The 16,917-nt window shown below is 59.5% G+C and overlaps 2 protein-coding genes across 2 annotated transcripts; one reads left to right on the top strand and one right to left on the bottom strand.

Moving 5' to 3' along the window:
- The first annotated feature begins 364 nt into the window (after nucleotides 1-364).
- Nucleotides 365-10,008, top strand: STARD7 (StAR related lipid transfer domain containing 7). Its single transcript, XM_075043636.1, has 8 exons — nucleotides 365-831; nucleotides 5,378-5,583; nucleotides 5,870-5,919; nucleotides 6,378-6,488; nucleotides 6,582-6,664; nucleotides 6,759-6,858; nucleotides 7,389-7,473; nucleotides 9,065-10,008. Exons 1-8 carry the CDS (start codon nucleotides 413-415, stop codon nucleotides 9,250-9,252), a joined length of 1,242 nt encoding a protein of 413 aa, XP_074899737.1. The 5' UTR covers nucleotides 365-412; the 3' UTR covers nucleotides 9,253-10,008.
- Nucleotides 10,009-11,327: 1,319 nt separating this feature from the next.
- LOC142038297 (PH and SEC7 domain-containing protein 4-like) lies at nucleotides 11,328-16,906 on the bottom strand. Its single transcript, XM_075043624.1, has 12 exons — nucleotides 16,594-16,906; nucleotides 15,642-15,785; nucleotides 15,464-15,544; nucleotides 14,489-14,601; nucleotides 14,208-14,266; nucleotides 13,994-14,083; nucleotides 13,851-13,894; nucleotides 13,605-13,774; nucleotides 12,887-13,157; nucleotides 12,654-12,798; nucleotides 12,428-12,571; nucleotides 11,328-11,885 (listed from the first exon to the last, which is right to left on the bottom strand). The coding sequence occupies exons 1-12, from the start codon at nucleotides 16,656-16,658 to the stop codon at nucleotides 11,631-11,633; spliced, it is 1,581 nt and encodes a 526-aa protein (XP_074899725.1). The 5' UTR covers nucleotides 16,659-16,906; the 3' UTR covers nucleotides 11,328-11,630.
- Between the last annotated feature and the right edge of the window lie 11 nt (nucleotides 16,907-16,917).

The raw sequence follows: 16,917 nt of genomic DNA, 5'->3' as shown, positions 1-16,917 counted from the left end.
AGTAACCAGCCTTACCCCCCAATAACCAGCCCTGCCTGCACCCACTCCCCCCAATAACCACCCCTGTGCCCCAGTAACCACCCACCGCCCCCAGTAACCACCCACCGCCCGCACCCACTGCCCTGCACTCTGCTGATGGGGGCGTGTCCCCGCGGCAAGTCCCGCCCCTCCTGCGGCAAACCCCGCCTCTCCCTCCGCAGACCACGCCCCCCGGGCCTTCCGCGCCCCGCGCGCCCTTGCCCGCCCTCCTTCCCCCCTCCCGCCGCGTCCCCCGAGCGCGCAGGGGCGGGCGCTCCACTCCACCGCCCAATGAGCGGAGCGGCGCGGTGAGGAAGCGGCCAATAGCGTGGCCGGCGCGGCGCGATGACGCGTCGGGCTGCGACGCGGGGCGTCCCGCTGAGGGAGCGGCGGCATGTTGCAGCCGCGGCGGCCGCTCGTCGGCCTCGTCGCCCGCTGTGCCCGGACCGCCCGCCTCGGTCCCCGCCCGCCCGGGCCCGCCGAGGTCCCCCCCGCTGCCGGTGGGCAGGCGGGGGGCGGCGCGGGTCGGCGGGGCCTGCTGGGCCTGCTGGCGCGGCAGTGCAGCTGCGTGACGGGGCAGCGGGCGCGGCGGGCCCGGCGGGCCTGGTACCGAGGCGGTGGTAGCGGCGGGGACGGGGCGGCGGAGCGGGCGAGGCGAGGCTGCGGAGGAGGAGGGGGTTGGTGGTGGTGGTGGTGGTGGAGGGGGCTGCTCCGAGGCCGCCCCGCCTTCGCCGCTACCGGCCGCCTCATGGCGACCCTGGCCGGTGTCTTCGTCTGGGACGGGCAGCGCATCGAGGAGGAGGAGCTGCAGCGGTGGGTGTCCGCCGCGGGGGCCCCCGGGACCGGGACACCCCCCCCCCCCAAACCCCTATCCCCGGTGGTCCGGGAACACAGCCCCCCTCCCCCCAGGTCCTCGGTGACCCGGGCTTCCCGGCGCTTGGGGTCACCAAACTTGCCGTTCCTTAGGGCCTCGGGTGCCCCCCAAAACCTCAGGGCTGCCCCCCCCTCCCCGTGCCAGATGCACTAGAGCTTGGGGTGCCCCACCAAGCTCTTTGGAGATGCCCCCCCCCAAGGCCCCCATCACTAGGGGTGCACCCCAGCTTTCTAAAGCTCGAGAGTACCCTCCCAAACCTTTGGGGGTGCCCCCCATATTTTCTCAGGTGGGGGTGTCCTCACAAACCTTCCCGGGCCTGGGGTTGCTACCCTCTGCATGTTCTGCCCCGTATGTTGCCCTGGGGGTGCACCCCTCAAGTCCTTTCCCCCACAGGGTGCCCACCCTAAATCTGCTGGGGTGCTCCCCCAAATCCTCCCCTGGCCACTGTCCTGGGAGGGTGTCCCCCAGCCCTTTTTGTAGGGTGCTGGGGGGAGTGCACCATCCCTCATTCCCTAAATCCTGTCCCTGCATGGCGTAGCCCCTACAAACTCACTCAGGCCTTGGGGTGTCCCCCTACCCCCCAATTTTCTGCTTGGTTCCCCCCTGCTGAGCTCCCTCCCCTCCTTAGGATCTGGGGGTGCACCCTCTACCCCCCAAATCCTGCCCCAAGAGGGTGCCTCCCCCAAACCTTCCCTGCGATAGTTTCAGGGTGGCTCCCTACCCCCCCTCCCACCCTGAGGGTGCTATGGAAAGGTGTGCACTCCCCCCACCTCGCCCCAATACTGGGTGCCCCCACATTGTGCTGCTACACAGAGTATTTACACCTTGTGGACAGTGCTGGCATAAGGGGAGGACAGGGGGCAGTACCCCCCAATCTGGTGGGATGAAAACAGAAGGACCCTCCAACCTTTCCGGTCGCTTTTTGAGATGGCCGGGGAAGCACGCAGCTTCATTTAGGTGTAATTACCCAGCATAGCATGTGAAAAAGTAGGGGTGAGTCAGGAGAGAGTAATAACAACTTAATGAGAAGCTCAGGGTGCGATGGGGCATCGCCAGCTTTCCCCTCTCTTAAATTCTGCGTCCGGGTGCTTTGTCCAGACCATCCTGTGGGCGTTAAATACCTGGTATTTGTTTAAGTAGCTTACCTAAGGCTTAATTAAAATCTTAGAGCTAATGAGAAACAACCCTCACACCCTGATTTATGACACCTTCGAACACTTTGGAGAGATCCCTAACCTTTACGCGCAGCCAGCGCTGGAAAAAGGACCAAATCCTGGTTTTATTCCCTGACAGAGAGAGCCACCACTCTGCATCGTGTGGCCTTTCAGGTCCCAGCGCCCAGGATAAACCCTGCCTGATGTTTTCCAGCAGGCTCAGCAGGGCTTGGCTTAGGCCTGGGATTAAAAGCAGAGTCAGTCTTTTCTTGTTCAAGGTTACCTTTTGTGGGCTTGAGCCTCCTCACCTTAATTTAAGGACCCTGCAAGCCCAATCCTCTTCCAGTGCACTTTACGAGGCAAGGGAGAGTTCACTTTTATTATTCCTCTTTACTATTTACTTTCTCCTTATTCCTGTAATCATTTACTCTCCGTCATGGCTCGCTAGGCTTCAGTTTAGTTGCAGGAGCGATAAAGTCCTCAGCAAAGTCTTTGCTCATTGTTACAATGAGTTGGGAGTCACAGGCGGTGTCAGCAGGAGAGCTTTGCTCTCCTCTCTTCAATGGCCGATGTATTTTTTACAAGGCAGGTGGGAGTACGCCACGTGCGGGCTCCAAGTGATGGTGGAAATAAATAAATAGGATAAAATCATGTGGTGAAACTCTTCCCACTTAGCTCTCCCCTCCCAGGTTGCTCCCCCGTGGCTTTGTGTCAGCCAGGGAGCTGTGTCTCCTCCCGGGGTTTAAAATAGCTCACTGCTTGGGTATCGTCTTTCTCTTCCCCTCCCGGCTCTCCTCCTCTGTCCCCCACTCATTTAACTTTGGGGGAGGTTTGTTTTTTTTTTTTGTTAAAACCAAAATCTCTGCTCCAGCGATGCCATCCCCACCTTCTGACATGGTGGTTTGTAGCCGTCAGGGGGGGTTCAAAAATGGCAAGGAAGAGCTCTGCCCCTGGACGGCGTCACCTCCAGCCTGCCCAGCCATCCCTTGCGGTGGCATCCCGCCCGCAGCGGGTGCAGAAACACCGACGCAGCCCCCCCCCCCCCCCCCCCGGTAAAGTGAGGCCAGGGCTGGACGCTGGCCAGGGAAGTGGCTCAGGCGGCTGTCGGCGTCTGCCAGTCCTTCGGCTGCCGGCTAACGAAGGCGCTTCGTCCTCCGCACGGCCGGTCGGAGCAGGCTGTGCTGGGCGATGGAGGCCCTGTCGAGGTGAGAGCTTTGTTGTCGGGCTGGGGGCCAACTCCTCCAGCATTAGCTTCATTTAGAAGTTAAAATGTGCAGGTTTAAGGTGTGGGGCTGGGCTTGCGGGCACCGCCAAGCCCTCACTGTTCAAGTGCTGGCGACGGTGGTTTGGTTTTCAGGTGTTGCGATACCGTGCCCCTTCCTCATGGAGAGGGGAATCGTGGATTTTGTTTCTTATGCCGTGAGACAGGCGCTTGTTTGCAGCGGGAGAAGGGCCAGGCTGGTAGCAGCCTCGTGCCTTGATGCAAATAAATCCTGTGGCTGTTATTCTTCTATCTCCGATGAGGATAGAGATGGCAAAGCAGGAGCACAGAGGCTTTGCTCCCTGCCCTGGTTTGATCCCATCACATCCTGCTGCCCTCTGTGGAGCAGCTCAGTTGTGGTCACAGAGATGATCCCGCTCGGAAATATCTCCCGGTCCTGATTCCTCTGCACCCCCATCTCAGTTTGTGAACCCAGCCCGTTCAGGTTTTGCCATATCAGTGAGAGGAGCCGGCTCACGGAGGGACAGAGTGAAGGCTGTAATAAATAAACCAGAGATGGGATGGAGGGAGCGGCGCTCTGCCTGCTCGGTGAAGGTAATGGTAGAGCTGTGTCGGGGGGCGGAGGAGTGTTTGGGGGGGGTCACGCTGGAGCCATGCCCCCCAAACCTGGGGGAAGGTGGGTTTGTGGATCAAATTTGTCCTGTGAAGTTTTCAGAGCAGCCCGGGGGAGGCTGGGAGCTTGGTGATTTCCAGGGACTGTGAACATTAATTCAGGCAGACCAGTGAGACCTGCCTTGCAGGTTACAAATTGGTACTTTAGTTCTGGCTGATGCTAATTACTTTAATATAATTAGTGTCTTCAGGTACTGCTGGGAAGGTTGAAGGCGCTGCAGACAGTGAGTGATCCTCCTTCCTTGAGGTTGAGGACTCCAGGTGTAGATAAACCAGCCATTCCTCTCCAATGTGTTATTTTGGGGGCTGAAGCTGCGGCTCGGAGGGATTTATCCCAGCAGTGGGAGGTTTTCCTGCCCTTTTCTCTTGCCCCCATATTTTTGAGACCCAAGATCTGAATCCAGTTCCAGTTTCTGTAGGTGAAGGATGCTGAAACTGGGGGGTTGATGGTCCGTGGAGCCCCGTCTGTGGGAAGCCCCTGCTGCTTCTCTCTCCTTCCCTCTCATAGGAGAGGCTGCTGTTCCCATTTGCTGCCTTGCAAACTCTGGCTGCTGTCGGCGATTTGCCTCTTGTCGCTTTGGAGACCGAGACAGGCTCTCACGAGCCAACCCACACCCTGAAATGGCGGGGAGCCCCTTCTCCACCTCCTCTTGCACCCTAAGTCTCAATCCTGCGAACAACTTCGTACCTCGGTGCCTTCAATCCAAAAATCTTTATTTTCCTTAAATCCATCTTACTTTTTTTCATCCTCTGCAGCTTCTATTCAATTCAGCCAGGGAAACAAATCCTGGTTTGCGAGCATCTGACAGCAACTGCTGCGGGGTTGGGTTTTTTTTCCTTCATGGAAAGGCTGATATTTGCCGAGGATGGAGGGTGGTTTGTCTGCCAGATCTCACCAGGGCGGGGGAGAAGCACTTCCCATCTGTACAAGGAACAAGCCCCTGCACGCTTCCCCTAAGAAACAGCCAGCACAACAACACTGCTACCATCCCGCAGGGTTTTTTCGTCCTTCTCCTTGAAGAGCGAGCCCTGCAGCCCTTCCTGGTGCTGCCAGTGACATTTTGTGGTGCTGCAAGGGCCACCTGGCTTAGGGACTCCCCAGCAGCTGCATTCAGCACCAGACTACCTTTCTGCCCTGCAAGAGGACATGTGGAAGCCCCTACTGAACACACCACAGCGTGATTTTTCAAAGCTGTATAATATATATAAGCACAAGACCCTTAGGCTGAAAGAAAAAGGCTGCAGGCGTGGGGTTTTCCATGTCGAGGCAAGAGGGGAGAGCCCAGGCTGCTCTTCCCACACCAAGAACCTTCTAGATGAAGCCTGGACTGTGCTAGGAAGGTTTTTTTGCTCGTCTGGAGGGACTCTGTTTGTAGCAGAAAGGCTTCAACGAGGCTTTGGTTACTAACTGGTGTTTTGGTTTTTGTCTTCCACCAGGTCTGCGCAGGAGATGAAGCACATGGAGAACATATCCAGCCTGTTACAGGGCAGCAGTCCGGGCGAGTATCAGCGGCTGGATCCCAAATTGGAACGAGAGGCGATCGCAGCTCCCGGGGAGCAGCCCTGGGAGATGATCATGGACAAGAAGCACTTTAAGCTCTGGCGGCGGCCGATCGAGGGTACCCACTTATACCAGTACCGAGGTAACGGTGCTCCCCATACCCCGCCTGTAGCTTGTTTTTCTTGCGCCAAGTCCTTGTTAGGGGTGTCCCTCCTGCATCCTGCCTGGCCTTATTTGTAGGAAACCAGAAAAAAAGGGAATTGTCATCCTTTGCGTCCCTCTCTGTAGTCCTGTCCCCCCCTTAGCTCTTTGGAGGAGTCCCAGCTCTGCCACCTGCCTTAGAAAATGCCTTAGAAAAGCAGCAAGATGCTGCACTGAGTTAAAGACTTGCTTATGCCTTGGGACTAAAATCTTTCTCTTTACCACAGTGTTTGGGTCGTACACAGATGTGACTCCCAGGCAGTTCTTCAACGTACAGGTGAGCGCCTTTGAAATCCGGGCTATTTGGCGTCTTAGAACTAAAGTACAGCCTCTGCCAGAGGCGTGGGACAGAGAAACGGTGAATATTCTCTTCTTTTTATACCATTTACATGATCTAGAGCTGATCCCAATATAGATCAGAAGTAGGGTGAGTTATCCCATGCCCTTATCGGGTTTTGCTGCCCATCCCTGCTGGAAATGAAGGATCAGCACGTGTGGGTTGCAATCAGCTGCAGGAGCACAGCAGGTTCCTGGTCCTAGCTCGCTCTCTGCCTGCCCTGCCAGCTCCTGCACTTCCTCTTCTGGTGACTTTCAAAGAGTTTTTAATAATTTCCTGGTGGGTAAAACGCCTGACCATGACGCAGCTTGTTTCCACAGGATGAGGAAAAGGGCCGGTTACCTTCCTTTAACAACACTATTGGAATTTGTCGTGACTCAGTCTCTCTTTTTTGCCAGCTGGACACTGAATACAGGAAGAAGTGGGACTCACTGGTCATCAAATTGGACGTAATTGAGAGAGACTTGGCCACTGGATCAGAAGTGATTCACTGGGTCACTCATTTCCCGGTGAGTAGTTCCTTTTTTCCTGCTCCGGTGATCCTCCTTCCCCTGGGCAAATGGCCAGCAGCGGGGTTGATGCCTGTTCTTTCTCTTACCCAGTACCCTATGTACTCACGAGACTACGTATACGTTCGACGGTACAGCGTAGACAAAGAGAACAACCTGATGGTACTAGTCTCACGGTAGGTATTGCCGGGCTGACCTCCCGACGGCTCTCTGCCGTCTCCCATCTGTAAAATGAAGTTGAGAGCTGCTCCCTTTTCTTGTTCCCTCCAGGGCAGTGGAGCATCCAAGCGTCCCTGAAGACCCTGAGTATGTTCGCGTCAGAACCTATGAATCCCAAATGGTCATCCGTCCCCACAAAACCTTTGACGAGGTACGTTTTGGGGGTGGGCTGGGAAACGGAGCAGAAAGCTTGTCACAAGAGAGCTTCCTGCTGCTCTGAGGGGAGCTGTTCCTTCTCTGGCCATCGTCTGTAGTGCTAAGCTGGGGTCAATAGTCCAGAGTCGGAAAAGAGGGATGAGTTATTTTCCCAAAGGCAAGAGAAACCCATCCTACGTCTGGCTCTGGAAGGATGTGAAGCTCTGTCCCAGTAGCTTGAGACTTCCTGCAGGAGCGTGGTGCTCCTGGAGAGCCAAACACGCCACTTCGGAGCACCAGGCTCCTTTTTTTAAATGCCTTAAGCCTCACGAGTCTTGTTCCTAGCACTTAATGCTCTCAGAAAAAGCATCGCTGGGTCTTTGCAGGGTATCCAGAGCCTCAAGAGAGCGTGCTGGGTCAGTGAAGGACTAGGGGAACGACACCTCCTTCTCCAAAAGAGCGATCCTAAAGGGAATTTAGGTGAGGATGCAAAACCCAGCGGAGTTTCTCTGCTAGCTCAGGCTGACTCGCCTTCTCCTTTCCCAGAACGGTTTTGACTACTTGCTGACCTACAGCGACAACCCTCAGACTGTGTTCCCCCGTTACTGTGTCAGCTGGATGGTCTCGAGCGGTGAGTGAGCTTTGGTGGTGAGAATTCACCCCTTGGTAAGAAACCCCTCCGGCTCTTTGCTCTGGAGCAAGCCTGGCTGCTCCTGCCTTCCCCTTCTTCCACCTGTGAGGGGCAGAAAATAGATGGAGAAGCTTAAAAACTGAGTTCTGGAGGATTTGGGGGTATTTCTGGTGCCTTGGGCTGCTCTTCCTTTATCATGGGGAGTCCTGCCTGCATTCCTCGCTGTGAGGAGGAACGGGGTCTGTGCACAAGGATATTCCTTCTCTTCAGTCTATGCCAGGAAGAAGGAAAAAACAGCAGGATCCTTTTTTTTTTTTTTAATGAAATGAGCTGTTTTTTCCTTACTGTAGAGCAGCGGTGGCTCTGAAGTATTTCTGCAATCGAGTTCTTCCCCATTACAGTGAACAGGGGAGAAAACTCTTTCTAGTTTAGAGGTACAGTGCCTGCGCCGAGACTCCCACGAAGCAGCTCAGCTTTACCTGGCAGGGGGGAAAAAGCGGCATTTAAAGGATCTGGCCGAGCCAAGGGCAGAGCCACCCCCAAATAAACCTGGAAGAGCCCGAGGCGCCCTTGGCATTGCAATACCCACTGGTTCAATGCACACCCCCCCCCGAGCAGGGGAAAGATGGAGAGTGCCCTTTTCTTGTGAAATTGGGAGAAAAAGGAGCTGTCACCACCTTTAACTCTCATTTTATTCATTGGGGAGGGGAATAAAATCAGAAGTGTTGCCTGTGGTGTTTTTTTTTTTTCCCCTTTTGCCATCATGTGGCTCGTGGTAGAGACTGAGGCGAGAAAGAGTTGAAATATGTTCATTCAACACACTCGAGCATCAGACCAACGTTTTTTTTTCTTGCACCTCCCTGCTTCGCCAACCACTGAAACCTCTTTTCTTCCGGAGTGCGCTCTTTAATGCATCTAAAAAGGCGGCTAAAGCTCTGGCGGGGGGGGGCTGGCATCACCCACGCACCCCCATGCCACAGTAACTGCCTGGTGCAGAGGCCTCCTCCATGCACTTATTGTTCATTTTTTAGAATAAAAATGAGTGGTGGGAGAACAGCATCTCCAGGTGGGACTGGGTGGAGCTGGTGCAGCCCTTCCTGGGGCAGAGGCAATAATTTTAAACATTAATTAATGTGTCACAGGCTCACTCCCAGCTCACTTATAAAGTAGCCAGGAGGTGGTGAGGGTCCCCAGGGCTCACAGGAGGGGCTGCCTGGCTCTGAGGTCTTTGCACCCCTCTTCCAGAACAGATCTCTGTGAATCAAATAAGAGTTGATTTTATTTTTTTTTAATTAAAAAACCACTCCAAAGCACCCCACCCATGAGGTTATCACTGAGCAGGGGGATGGGAAGCGGCAGAGACCCCTTACTGCCAGCAAGGCTGTGGGATCCCCCTTGCATAAAGTGACAGAGCTGCGTTACTGGAAGGGAAAAGAAAAATCAGGAGGGTAAAGAAAAATCAGGGGAGATGGGAATGGAGCGGGAGAAGGGCGTAAGACAGGAGGATCTTCTCTCCAGCATCTCTGGAGCCAAGCGGATGCCCGTCCCTCTCCTGCTTCGCTCACCATCTCCCGCTTCTCCTTCCCACCAGGTATGCCAGATTTCCTGGAGAAGCTGCACACGGCAGCGCTGAAAGCCAAAAAAATGGAGATCGAAGTGCGGGACTATATGTCTGCCAAGCCCATTGAGAGCGGCGGCAGCGAGGGGAAGGCGAGTATGGCAGCAGCGGAGCACAAGAGCGATGGTACCTGCAGCCCTGCCCAGCTGGAATATGCCTGAGAATCCAAACCTCTGCTCCTCCAGCCCCGGGACGGGGAGCCGGGCTCCGGAGAGGGACCTGTGCTGTGCCGCTGCCGATGGAGCTTAGTTCAGTTTTTCTCCCTGCCCGTCTCATCTCCAAAGCTCTGCTCCCTCTTCAGGATGGGGATCCTGTCCCCCACGCCGTGTGTGTTCGTGGCCAGGCTGATGAAATCTCATGTCGTGTAATCATTTTTCTGTACCGGTAAATATTTCCCCTCCCCGACAGAAAAAAATACCCTAAAAAAACCCAAAACTTTTATCGCGGCATGGACAGCCTCCCCCTGCCCTGCCCACCCCCTCCTTTTCTCATCCCTCTTCGGACTCTCGACCCCAAATATTTTTGGGTCTTGCTTTTGTACGGCGGCAGTTGGATGAGGATGTTCCACGTCACCGTCTCACGGTGGGTTTTTTTTCCCCCACCAAAAGACCCTTCAACCTCCTCAGCCCGTGAGGAGGGGTTGGTTGTTACTGGGGTGGGCGGCCTGAACTGGTGGAACTGGGGGAAAAATGCTATTTTTGGGGTGGTTTTTAGCTGCTGGTTTGTTGTAGGGGAGGGTAGAGCTTGTGGGATTGGGGCGGGGGGCACCTTTCTGCTGGTGCTAACCTGGGTCACCGCGACCCCCCCACCGTCGTTTGTGGTGTTACTGGGCTGATCCCACCGGGTTGTGGCATGAGGTGGGGGGGCAGTGAAAGCTGTAGGATCAGCAAAATACTAATAAATTATCTGTCCTAGCCACAGCCATGGTGGTACCCCCTGGGATCCTAATTAGCATCCCACGTTAATGAACCCCTCTGGGGTCTGACGGATGGGTCCCTCTCGCACCCTATTTAATCCCCATCTTAGAATAATTTTATCTTAAATATAAATTCCCAACTTACAATAAATTTATCATGTATTTATCACCCCCTTCATAGCTGCAGCATCCTGCCTTTGCTGCTGGGAAACTTGGCGTCCCACCCCAATCAGCAGCCCCTATTAGTGGCGTTAATTAGCCCTTTAACGAGGGTGAGCTCCAGGGCTAGGACCCGCTTGTCCCATATAAAGAATTTTTTGGGGGGAAAATATTTTTCCCCACTGTTTTGGGTTTGTTGGTGCTGTGGCTCTGGATCGGCACATGCAGCTGCTCCTGGGCAGTATCTTTTGGCTGTTGGTGGGTGAGGGAAAGGCCCCCCCTCAGGGTGTGGGGGCTTTTCAGGGGGTGGGGGGGTGCCTTGTCCCCATCCTGGGTGTTTTGGGGTTCATAGACGCTGCTCTGGTGGGATTTTGGGGGGCAGAGGGGGACAGTGCTGTGGCCGTTGGCACAAATCAGCCCGGGGGGGGGTTGTGGCCCTGAACTGTCCCCTTGGGGGTGGGGGGGTCAAAATGTCCCCACTGAGGATTTGGGGACAGGGGTGGCAGGGTGGGATGGGGTCAGCAGCTTTGCCCTGCTCTGTCCCAATCACACAAGGCTGGGATTTGGGATGCAACCGGGGGGGGGGTGGGTGGGAAAAGGCGGGGGGGGGATACTGAGGGCCGGGTCCATTCTGCCCCCCCCCACAGGACCCCTCCCCAGCCTTTGCTGCCACCCCCAAATGGCCGGAGAGGAGGGGGGTCGTCCCCGTCCCCTACACCGTGTCACAGCAATGCTGGGGGGGGACTGCTGGTGTTGGGGGGGTCCCTGCCGGCGGTGGGGGGCTGATGGCTGGATTCCATAGCCCCCCCTTTCAAATGAAGGCAGCGCCTGGGTGCTGCAGGCGGCGTTGTGTGATTTTGGATGTGTGCTGGTGGCCGTGGGGTTGTGCGCCTGTGGGTGCTTGGGGGGGGGCTGGTCCCTGCAGATGGTGGGTGCACACCCATGGGTGCTGGGGGGGCCGCACCCCCCGGGGGGGTGTCAACCTATAGGTGACACAGCTGGGTAACGTATATACTGTCACCTCCCAGGGTCACCACCCCCCCCCCCCAAGCCGTTCTCCATCCCTACCGAGGTGAGGACAGAGGCCACCGCCGTGTGTCCCCCCCCCGACCCTATGCCCCCGCCCCCCAGAGTGTTTTGGGGACACGGGGGTGGCAGCGGTGGGACACACACCTTTATTGCACGACAGAGAGCAGCAGGCAGCGGACGCGGAGAAGGGGTGCAGCGGCAACGCTTTACGGGGAGGGGGGCTGAGGGGGGGCTGTGACCCCCCCCAACCCCCCCATCCCTTTTTTTTTTGGGGGGGGGGGGGGTGTTCTCCCTGAGTTTCCCTATTCTTAATCCCAAGCCCCCCCTCCCCCAGGTTGGCTCAATACTGGTGGTGCCCGAAGGAACCTCGTACCAAGGTGGTGGTGGGGGGGGATGCCCCCCCCCAATATCCCCACATGTCCCCCCCCATGTCCATCACAGCAGGTTCTTGTTGCGTTTGGGGACGATCTTCCTCACCGTCCGGCGCTCGGAGATGTTCCTCTTGACACGGATGGTGGGGGCGATGGGGGGCTCGGGGACCAGCGAGGGGCTGGAGTGGGCTTTGGTCAGGGTGGGGGGGTCCGGGGGGGCCACCACCGGCCCCGCTTGGGCTTCCCACCCTTCCAGGTCCTGGGCGCCAGCGTTGATCCACGTCTCCAGCACCTGCACGTAGGTCTCATAGCGACGTCTCTGCCGGGGGGGGAAGATAAGGATGGAGGTGAGCGACCACCATGGGGATGTCCCCGGTGTCCCCCATGTCCCATAGTGGCACCTCTCCCATCGGGAAGATGAGGATGGAGATGAGCCACCACCGTGGGGACGTCCCCAATGTCCCCCATGTCCCATCGTGGCGTCTCTGCCATCAGGAAGATGAGGATGGAGATGAGCCACCACCGTGGGGACGTCCCCAATGTCCCCCACGTCCCATAGTGGCACCTCTCCCATCGGGAAGATGAGGATGGAGATGAGCCCCCACCGTGGGGACGTCCCCAATGTCCCCCATGTCCCATCGTGGCGTCTCTGCCATGGGGAAGATAAGGACGGTGAGCCCACCACCATGGGGACGTCCCCATGTCCCCAGTGTCCTCCGTGTCCCCCATGTCCCCTAGTAGCATCTCTCCCATGGGGAAGATGAGGATGGAGATGAGCCACCACCATGGGGACGTCCCCATGTCCCCCACGTTCCCGGGTGTCCCATATAATGAAATTAACGAGGAATCGATCTGCCCCACCTCGTAGAGGAGATACTCCTTCTTCAGGCGGTACTCGTCCAGGTCGCGGGCTCGTCCCCGCTTTTCGGGGAGGTTGCGTTGATGCTCGAAGAGCTCCTGGGCCACCCGCTCCATCCACTCCTCGTGGGAGCGGTGCTGCTCCTCCTGCCCACGGGGAGAAGGTTGGGGTGGGTGACGGTGGGCACCCACGGGTGACACCCACCCCATCCCGACAGCGGGGGCTCACCGGGGGGACGCGGCTGGGGGCGGCGGGGAGGATGGGGCGGACGAAGCGGCGTTGGGAACCGACGGCGGCGGGGAAGGGGGGAGAGGAGAAGAGGGCGGCCACCAAGTTGATGCGGGAGATCCAGGAGAACATCTCCTCCGACGTCCTGCCGTGACGGATGAGGTCGTGGGTGATGTCATCGCCCTTGGGGACGTCTCCATCCCCTCCTGGCGGGGGGAGAGGGGGGTACTCACGGGGCTTGGAAGAGGAAGACGCGCCAGTCGGCCGTCTGCAGGCGGAAGACGTTGGGGCGCTTGGTGTATTTGCTGGCGCGCTCGGCCAAGGCGTGGTGGACCCCCAAGGGCTCTTCGGCCTCGGGTCCTTCCTCCTCCTGGGGGGCCGGGAAGGGTCCCGGCTCGGGGGGACGGCGGGGGACCCCCGTTCGCCCCCCAGGCTTGAGGAAGTAGAGGACTGTCCCCTTTAGCACAGCCTGGAAGGGTTTCCAGCCTCGTCTGCCCCACGGCGCTGAAAGGGAGGGAGAAGTTGGGGGCCACGGTTGGACCCCAAAAGACACCCTCCCCAAAAATGAGACACCCCACTCCTCAGCTCTAATAGGTCTTGGCACTGCACCCCCTCCCCGGGACCCCGATGGACCCCAAATGGCCCCACATCTGTTTGCCCCCAGAGATGGGCAGCCCCAAATCTGCCTCCGTAGACCCCAACAGACCCCAAAATTACCCTCCTGGGCCCCAAGAGAGGCTGAGAGCCCCCAGATCTGCCCCCCCCAACCCCAAAATACCCCAAATCTGCCCCCTTGGATCCCAACAGACCCCAAACCTGCCTCCCCAGACCCTGAGAAACCCCAAACCTGCCCCCAACCCACCCCAGATCTGCCACCCCCCAGTCCCAGCAGCCCCCAAATCTGCCCCCAAACACCCCAAATCCCCCCCCCCAAGTCCCCCCCCCACTCACTTTTCTTGCCGTCAGCCTCGGCCAGCACCTTCCTGGCCAGCCAGCCCCGGCGGTAGGTGACAGCCCCGGTCCCCCCCGGCAGGTCCAGGAAAGGGTTGCTCTTCTTACAGCCAGGGGGGGCCAGGCTGCCCCCCCCCACCATCTCGTCCTCCTCCTCTTCCTCCTCATCCCTACGGGGTGCTGAGCATCACGGGGTGCCCCCCACCCCATATTCCTCCCCCCCCCCCCCCATAACCCCATACTCACTCTGCCCACGCCAGCTTCTCATTGCGGATGGAGCCGTATAGAGCCTGCGGGGGGGGGGGGGGAAGTGGGGTTCAGGGAGGGTCCAGGGGGGTGCCCCCCCCCCCCTTTTCCAGCCTCACAAACCGCCCCCCCCCTTAAAATACCTTCAGCTGCTCCCTGGGGAAATCCTGCCCATCCATCATCCCGCTCAGGTTGGCCACAAATTCGGCGCTGGTCATGGCACGGCCGAGGCGCTGTGGGAGCGGGGTGGGTGTATGGGTGCCCCCTCGACCCCCCCCCCATAATTTTGCACACCCCCCCCCAAAGCACCCCAAAAATGCAGGTTGTGGATTTTTGGGGTCCTCCCCCTTTCCTTACCTGCCCGTGGAGGTCGGTGTTCAGCAGCATGATGGCACACGTCAGGGAGTGCACGGCATCTGGGGGGGGCGTGGGGGGGGTCAGGGTGGGGGTGTCCCCCCCCCCAGGGTGAGGACACCCGTCACCGTGAACCCCAGTGGGTGCAGCTGGGGATGCCCCAAAGCGCTGGGAGGGGATGGGTGGGGAAACTGAGGCACGGTTTGGGGTTGGCAGGGGGGGAGGATCTGGGGGTGTACGGGGGGGGCCCTAGGGGTGCTCCCCCCTCCCTCGCAGGGTCTCACCCGGGGAGGGGAAGGCACCGGGGTTGCAGTGATGGTAACGCCGGGAGAAGTGGCCGAGGATGCGCTCGCGCTCCTGCGTCTCGCCCGTCAGCACCAGCGCCTGCAGGAAGGATCTGGGGGGGCCCCCCCACGATGGCAGCGGGACCCCCCAAAGCACCTAATCCCTCCCCCCCCCGGAACCCCTCCCCAGACGCTGGCTGCCCCCCTGCCCCTATAATCCACTCCCCGCAGACCCCAAATCTCCCCCCCGTCTAGAGCCTGGTGGATCCCAAATCTGCCCCCCCCAATCCTATAGACCCCAAATCTGCCCTCACCCAAACCTACAGACCCTCCCCAGGGACCCCAAAAGACCTCAAATCTACCCCCAGAGCTGGGACCCCCCCCAGGCTCCAACAGACCCTACTGTTCTGCCTCCCCCCATCCCAGCACCCTGATGGACCCCAAATTACTCCACATCTGCCCCCCCCAAGGCAGACAGCCCCCACATCAGTCTCTGTAGACCCTGACAGACCCCAAAATTACCCTCCTGGACCCCAAGAGAGGCTGAGAGCCCCCAAATCTGTCCCCCAGCCCCAAAACACCCCAAATCTGCCTCCCTGGATCCCCAAACCCCACAAATCTGCCCCCCCCCAACTCTGAGACCCCAAATCTTCTCCCAGACCCCAAAACACCCCAAATCTGCCTCTCCTGGCCCCAAAATATGCCAATTTTCCCCCCCCCAGCCCCAAAACACCCTGAATTTGCCCCCCCAGCCCCAAAACACCCTAAATCTGCCTTCCTGGACCCCAGTAAACCCCAAATCTGCCCCCCCCGACACCAACAGCCCCCAAACCACCCCAAATCTCTCCTCCCCCAAAGCTCCAAGAGGCCCATCTCTCCCCCACCAGCAGATCCCAGCCTTGCTATCGATTGGGGGGGGGGTGGTATACCTTTGCCCCCCCCCCAAAAAAACCCCAAGCCCCCTCCCATCACTACCTGAGCGCCTGGTCCAGCGTCTGCCCACCAAACTGGAAGAAGTCCAGGTACTCCTGGGCCACCATCCCGCTGAAATCATTGCTGGGGGGGACACGACATGAGCTTGAGGGGGGGTCCCCAAACCCAGGGGACCCCCCCCAAAGGGTGGGGGTGCGTGTGTCCCCCCCCCCATCCTTACTTTTTGCGGAGGAACGCGGCCACCTGAGACTTCTTGAAGCCATCGAGGTGGAAGAGGCGGGCGGCCAAACGCTGCGCCTCCCCCCGTCGTCCCTGTCCCCCGTTTGCCAGCACCGGTGTCACCGCTGACCCCCCCGGCGGGCACCTGGGGGGGGGGGCAACAACGAGGTGGGGGGGTCAGACAGTGCTGGGGGGGGGTCCCCTTAACTCTGCCCTGCTGGCTGGTACGGCTCTGGGAGGGGATGGGGGGAAGGAATGGGGGGTCGGGGGGGGGGATGGAGGGGGTCTGGGGGGGTGGAAAGGGTCTTGGGGGGGTGGACAGGGGTCTGGGGGGTGGTTGGGGGACAGACGGACGGAGCGGACAGGGGTTTGGGGGGGTCAGCCAGTGCTGGGGGGGATCCCCTTAACTCTGCCCTGCTGGCTGGTACGGCTCTGGGAGGGGATGGGGGGGCTTGGGGGGGGATGGAGGGGTTTGGGGGGGAATGGGGGGATGCGGGGGCTTGGGGGGGAGGGAATGGGGGGGGGTGGAGGGGGGGATGGGAGTTCTGGGAGGGATGGACGGACAGATGGAAGTCTGGGGGGCAGATGGACAGACAGGATTTGGGGGCTGGGGGGGGGTTGGGGGAGCAGACAGGGTTCTGTGGGGGCATGGGTGGGGAATGGGGGGGCAGATGGGGGTCCGGGGGGGACAGACAGGGGTCTGGGGGACCGGTCGGTGCAGGGGGGGGACAGACAGACAGAGGGGGGGCAGTGGGCACAGACAGGGGTCTGGCAGGGGGATGCAGGGGGGCTGGGAGAGGGTTGGGGGCAGATGGATGGAGGGGGGGGTCTGGGAGGGACAGAGAGGGCTTTAGGAAGGGACCTGGGGGGGGGACAGAGGAAAGAGGGGGGGGACGCCCACGTGGGACTGAGGGTGCTGGGGAGGCCACGTGGCCGGTGCCGGTGTCCCTCACCCATGGGTGCTGGCGGGGGGGTCCGGCGGGGGCTCCTCGCCCATCTCGGGGGGCAGCTCCTCCATGGCGGGGTGCGGTGATGGGGTGGCGGGGAGGGGGGGGCCCTGCACCACTTCCCCCCCCGGGCAGGAAGCGTCCGGGGACGCCAACAGCCAGGCACAGCCGTGTCCTGGTACGGGGGGGCCCCCCCAGGCCCCCCTGATAACCCCCGGTCCTGGGGGACCCCGCGGTGGCAGGGAGGAGAGTGGGGAGGGGGGCTGGGGGTGGTCCGGGGGGGGCAGGGGATTGGGGGGGCGCTGGTACCCCCCTCCCATGGGCCGATAC

The sequence above is a fragment of the Buteo buteo genome, chromosome 12 (genome assembly GCF_964188355.1).
Source record: "Buteo buteo chromosome 12, bButBut1.hap1.1, whole genome shotgun sequence".
Taxonomy (NCBI): domain Eukaryota; kingdom Metazoa; phylum Chordata; class Aves; order Accipitriformes; family Accipitridae; genus Buteo; species Buteo buteo.
This window is presented reverse-complemented; position numbering and strand designations above follow the sequence as displayed.

What these genes read in the sequence shown, in the direction of transcription:
- STARD7 (XM_075043636.1), top strand. Translation starts at nt 413, where the DNA reads ATGTTGCAGCCGCGGCGGCCGCTCGTCGGCCTCGTCGCCCGCTGTGCC. An exon ending in CCACTTATACCAGTACCGAG is followed by an intron (nt 5,584 to 5,869) that starts GTAACGGTGCTC and finishes TCTTTACCACAG; the next exon opens with TGTTTGGGTCGTACACAGAT. An exon ending in CTGATGGTACTAGTCTCACG is followed by an intron (nt 6,665 to 6,758) that starts GTAGGTATTGCC and finishes TGTTCCCTCCAG; the next exon opens with GGCAGTGGAGCATCCAAGCG.
- LOC142038297 (XM_075043624.1), bottom strand. Translation starts at nt 16,658, where the DNA reads ATGGAGGAGCTGCCCCCCGAGATGGGCGAGGAGCCCCCGCCGGACCCC. An exon ending in TCCCCAGGGAGCAGCTGAAG is followed by an intron (nt 13,895 to 13,993) that starts GTATTTTAAGGG and finishes CCCCCCCCGCAG; the next exon opens with GCTCTATACGGCTCCATCCG. An exon ending in CCCCCAGCCGCGTCCCCCCG is followed by an intron (nt 12,572 to 12,653) that starts GTGAGCCCCCGC and finishes CCCCGTGGGCAG; the next exon opens with GAGGAGCAGCACCGCTCCCA.